Consider the following 5,440-nt stretch of genomic DNA (forward strand, 5'->3'; position numbering starts at 1 on the left):
GCTCTCCTCCTTGCCAGATCTTTCTCCTCTCAGCCAAAACCAAGACACAGAAGTCCTGCTCTTTGCTCTGATCACTAGCCTGGCCCCCACCTCGGGCGACCCCACACGCACACACATGCTCCCACCCACCCCACACACGCACGCACACATGCAGATAACAACCCGGACCCCCAGCCTGCAGGCAGCAGCAGTGTCTCAAGGGCTAGCCCCCAGGCGGCTGTTTTTCTCCTCTCCCAGGAGCGTTTTATTTTTTTTTTGGAGGGGGGAGGGGGGATTCCTTTACCTCTTCTGGGTTTGTTCACCTATTAAAACTCCTGGCTTCCCATAAGGCTTCAACCTGACACATATTCTTTCTGAGTAACCTGCCTCCTTTAAAGAGCTGGGGTTGGGATCTGACCCTCCGTAAAATGAGGGGTCCCTGCATGGGGACAGGCCAGGCTCCTGGTCTCTGAGGGTGTCGTGGCTCACAGGAATGGAGATGGGGGTTCATGGTGAGTACTCCCAACCTCTCAGAAGCAGGGGAACAGGCACTGTGGGCTAGTGGCTAGTATGGGCTGGTCAGGTTACAATTCTCTTTTAGGTCCCTTGTTTGGGGAAGGATTTGGTGCTTGGGCTATTGACAGGAAGGTGGCTGGGTTCAAGGACCACGGATTTGCCAAGGACCCCAAGGGGGGTGGGAGCAGAGGAGGCAGGACTCCACAAAGAGGAAAGAGAATCTCCACTGGAGGGCGTGTGCAGTGACCCCCTAGCCTGAGGGAGCAGGACATTTCAGTTCGCGGGGAGAAAGCAGAGGACTGGAAGTGGCCAGCTCCTAGGAAACACAGCAGAGTTGGAGCTGGGATCTAGCTGAAAGGGTATCCCAAAGCAGGCTGGAGAGCAGAATGCTTAGGGTTCACTGGAGTGGGAGGTGTGAATGGGAAGGTATATGGATGCAAGACTGGGAAGTGATCATCTGAGTCTTTGGATGGCAGTGTGCATATACTTGGGGGTTAGGGAGCAATATCATTGGATGTTAAACTGTTCCCTCAAAGCAATTCCTTATTGAAGGAAGCATTAATGTAGTGGAAAGACCAGATCTAGAGTCAGGGGATGAAATCCCAGTTCTGATGTCACTTTAACCTTCTTGCCCTCAGTTTCCTCATCGATAAAATGAAGGGTTAGACTAAATGATCTTGATGGTCCCTTCCAGCTCTAAGATTTTCTCCTTCATCCCTCCTCCCAGGGCCACTTTTTTATCTCACATTCAGCTTGGTTTTTCCTCTCCTCCAGAATTTCTTGTTCTGCTGCAGCTGCTGCTACTTCACCTTGGAGTTCCGGTGTGGGGCTCTCCACAGTCCCCCTTCTGTGATAGCCACATCCTGGAGAGGTACATCCTTGAGGCCAAAGAAGCACAGAATGCTACAACGGTAAGGCCCCACCCCAGGGGAAACACAGTCCAAGCCCTTTCGAATAGTAGTTGCTTAATAAATATTTGTTGAATTGTTGAACCCAAAGTTCACTTCTTAGCCCACCAATCCTGGAAATCCTCCCTATCCTCCACCCAAGGCTAGACAAGACCATTATAACTGGTGGTCAGATTCCTTCCCGAGAAGCAGTTGAATAAAGCAAGGAGAGTGTGTATGGGAATGGGGGTATTTCTGTGGGGGGTGGGGGATGGGGAGGGGGCAGTTGTAGAGTGGTAGAGAGCTACTATATATTCTTATACTCATGTGAGAAAAAAATAGGAATCAGGAGGTGGAGAGCATGGTGGAGACCATTTTGGTGGAGACTGAGTCAGAAAAAGAATCCACCTTAGTGTGGGAATTTACTACAAGTTACTTGGATTCCAAGAGGAAACAGATGAGGAGCTGGGGAAACAGATCATAAGCCAGGCATGGAGGAATTAGAGAGTAGTGATAGGGCACTTCAGTTGTCTGGACATCAACTGGACATCAAAAGTAGAACAGCTAATAATCTATTGACTTGGCTTGATGATAATTCCAGCCTTCAAAAGGTAGAGAGGAATCTGGGAAGGGAAGCAGAGAACTCAGTACAATGAAACATGTGAAGTTTAGTTTGACTAAGGACTTAGTTTGACAAACAGGACCTGGGTTTGACTCTTAGCTCTGATCTGTGTGACCCATGTGACTGTGTGCCTCGTCATTTAATCTGCCTGGGATCTCAGTTTTCTCCTTGGTAACATGAAGAAGTTGGACTAGATTACCTCTAAGGTTCCTTCCAGATCTCTGATCCTATGATGAGACAGGGACTCATTGTTAGACTAGATAAAAATCTGAAAATCCTGACCTGTTGCATCGGGGTGGGGTTGGGGTATTTTAGGTAGCCTGCATGGAAGATTGCAGCCTGGGTGAGAACATCACAGTCCCTGATACCAGGGTGAACTTCCATACCTGGAAGAAGATGGAGGTAAGACTGTGCTTTCTTTCTTCCATGTTGACTTGGGGAAATGATCTCAGAGTTTCATTTGTTCGTTGTTTTTTTTTTTTAAGAACGTAGCCATAGGGTAAAAGAAACAATGGTAGAGACATGAAAGGGTTTATTCATTCACTGTTGGGTAGTGTAGGGATTGGGCTGGAGTAGGCCAGGAGGAATGATAATAAGGAATTGTAATTACAGTAGTGAATGAGTCAGTGAGGAATTTTCAGGACTTTGATTGGATCTGAGAGGTGAGGGAGAATGAAGAGTCAAGGATAACTCCAAGCTTACAAATATGGGAAGGGTGAAAGATAATATTACAGAAAGAAATCCTGAAGTCAAAAAGAGAAGGTTTGGAGAAAGAGAAGTTCCATTTTGGATATGTTGAGTTTAAAAGACTGCTGGGACATTGAGGTAGAGATCTCCTATAGGGAGTCGAGTATGTTCATCTGGAGCTGGAGATAACGATTGGGAAGTCATCTGCATGGAGGTGGTAGTTGAACCTGTGGTACTTAATGAAGCTACCAAGGGAAAGAGAAGAAGGGATGGGGAAGGTAAGGAAGGGGAAGGGAGAGACCTGGGGACAAATCCTTGGGAAAATATCCACATTAAGGAGTCAGGAAGAGGATGAGTATCTCCTTCCACTGAAATGAAGAGAGAGAGAGAGAGAGAGAGAGAGAGAGAGAGAGAGAGAGAGAGAGAGAGAGAGAGAGAGAGAAAGAGAGAGAGAAAGCTAGGAAGAGAACCAAGAGTGTGGTGTCTCTGAAGCCAAGTAAGGAAATATTATCTGGTAGAAGTCAACCGGGTCTAAAACTAAGAAGTCAAACAGAATGAGGACTCAACAAAGACCTTTGGATTTGGTGATTAGTAAGTCATTGGTGACCTTTGAAAGGGCAGTTTAGAAGAGTAGTGGGAGCAGAAAGGAGATTGCAGGGGATTGAAGAGACAGTAGGTATTAAGGAAGTAGAGGAACTCTATGTAAACAACTTTTTCAAGAAGTTTAGCCATGAAGGGAAGGAGCGATATGGAATGATAACTGAGAGTCTTAAATGGTTGCTGATATAAAGGAGCTGGTGGAGAGGATGAGATTCAAGATACATGAAAGAGAAGAGCTAAAGATGCTGACAAGGAAAGAAGAGAAAAAGAGAGGCCAAGAAAAAAAAATGCTGGCCATCTGAGACAGAGATAAGGCAAGGGCAGAGAGGAGGCCAAAGCTATTGATAGAGGAGGAGATGAAAATAACCTTAGGTTAGGCTGACTCTCTTATTTCTCTTTAGGTGGGGCAGAAGGCAGGGGAGGTCTGGCAGGGGCTGACCCTGCTCTCCGAAGCTGTCCTAAAAGGGCAGGCCTTGCTGGCCAACTCCTCTCAGACACCAGTAGCGCTAAAGCTCTTTGTGGACAAAGCTGTCAGCAGCTTGAGAAGTCTCAGATTCCTGCTTCGAGGACTGGGAGCACAGGTAAGAGTAATTTGGTGGAACCACCAGGAATCAGGAGAATTGGGAACAAACTTCATTGGAACCATGAAATGTGGAAAACTCACCTCTGGACCTTTATTTCTTCCCCTTCATGAAATGGGGAGAAAATCTCTGCTCCCAGTTGAGCTCTTAGGAGTTGACCAAAGCTCCAGTTCTGCCCCCAGGAAGTTTTTCATTTTTAGGATGCAGGTAGTTCACTAAACCTTTTCTCTTTCATTGCCAGGAAGAAGCTATCTATGTTCCAGATGCCCCAACAGCAGCTCCATTTCGTACCTTCACGGTTGGGACCATGGACAAACTTTTTCGAATCTACTCCAATTTCCTACGGGGAAAGCTCAAGTTGTTTTTGAGGGAAGCCTGCCAAAAAGAGGAGAGGTGATTAGTTGCCCCCCCCACCTCCACCCTAGGCACATCCACCACCCCACCCTGCTCAATGATACTGCTTGGGTCTGCCTGTGCCATCCCTGCTACCAGCACTCTCCAGGGGAATGAAGCAATCAGAGCCAGCTGGCTTATGGACACACCAGTGCAAAGGAAGATGCCTAAAGAGCAGGAGAAACTGATACTCAACTTTGAGTCCCAGGGCTATCATAATGCCAAGACAGAGAACTATGAACTGGATGAATCCAGCTTTAAATTGAGCCATGAGAGGAAAATGCCTTAATTCACCTTGAAAACACAATGATGCCACCTAGAAGTTTGGGGGGGAGAATTGCTCCTATCTGGAGCCACCAACCAGGGAAGAAACATTCAGGAGCTTAGGTGACAAATAACCTGTTCCCTAGGCCTGGCTGATTCACCTGCTAGCCAAAGACTAATAGTTTGATGTAGGGCTGGAAGAACAGCAGAAATAGAATGGGGTCCCGGATAGGGATATCCCTGATCTCATTGGTGTCCAGTTTTTTTTTTTGTCTTTTTTTTTTTAATATTTAAGAACCTAACTGCCAAGAATTGAAAACACCAAATGTGTCTTGGCTTTTCTGTTTTCCCCTTTGATCCTGACTTTTTTTTTTTTTTATAAACCGTACTCCCTCCTCCATTCTCTGGGTCCTGTCCTGCCGTCCTGGGAAGCATGGAGGTTACAAGGGTCAGGCCCTACATGCTGCCTCATCCGGCCTGCCTGACTTCTTGACCCTACTGGGCCTGAAGCCATAGACTCAACCACTGTTAGTCAATAACTTGTCTCTACTCAAGGTTGTCCCCCAGGCAGCTGCTGCCAATTTCTGACAGGAGAAACCTTTAAAGGCAATGAGGGGGTGGGAAGAGTACTAACTGCACTGGGGGTGTGTGGGTGGGGGGGAGGCAGCTCCCAATTCAAAGCAACTAGACACTTCCCTCACTGCTTCTCCCTGGACCCCAGATTTCGGCCACCTCCAGTCTCTGCCACCATTCAAGGACCCAAGCATCCCAGTATCAAGTTACACTACCTACCTCAGTTTCCTAATGTCTAATTTAATCCAGAATCTGATTTCCCAGCTGAAATATCTCTCTTGCTCCTTAATGCAGTGGGAAAGCCGGCTGGGAGCTGGTAAGAATACCAAGGCCAGTCT

At 47.2% G+C, this 5,440-nt stretch overlaps 1 protein-coding gene across 1 annotated transcript; it reads left to right on the top strand.

The window, feature by feature from the left end:
* The first annotated feature begins 478 nt into the window (after window positions 1-478).
* On the top strand, window positions 479-4,732 carry EPO (erythropoietin). The gene is made up of 5 exons (XM_020979182.2): window positions 479-491; window positions 1,270-1,406; window positions 2,320-2,406; window positions 3,693-3,872; window positions 4,114-4,732. Exons 1-5 carry the CDS (start codon window positions 479-481, stop codon window positions 4,267-4,269), a joined length of 573 nt encoding a protein of 190 aa, XP_020834841.1. The 3' UTR covers window positions 4,270-4,732.
* The last annotated feature ends 708 nt before the right edge of the window (window positions 4,733-5,440 follow it).

Source organism: Phascolarctos cinereus, unplaced genomic scaffold (genome assembly GCF_003287225.1).
Source record: "Phascolarctos cinereus isolate Bilbo 61053 unplaced genomic scaffold, phaCin_HiC Scaffold_5;HRSCAF=322, whole genome shotgun sequence".
Lineage (NCBI taxonomy): Eukaryota > Metazoa > Chordata > Mammalia > Diprotodontia > Phascolarctidae > Phascolarctos > Phascolarctos cinereus.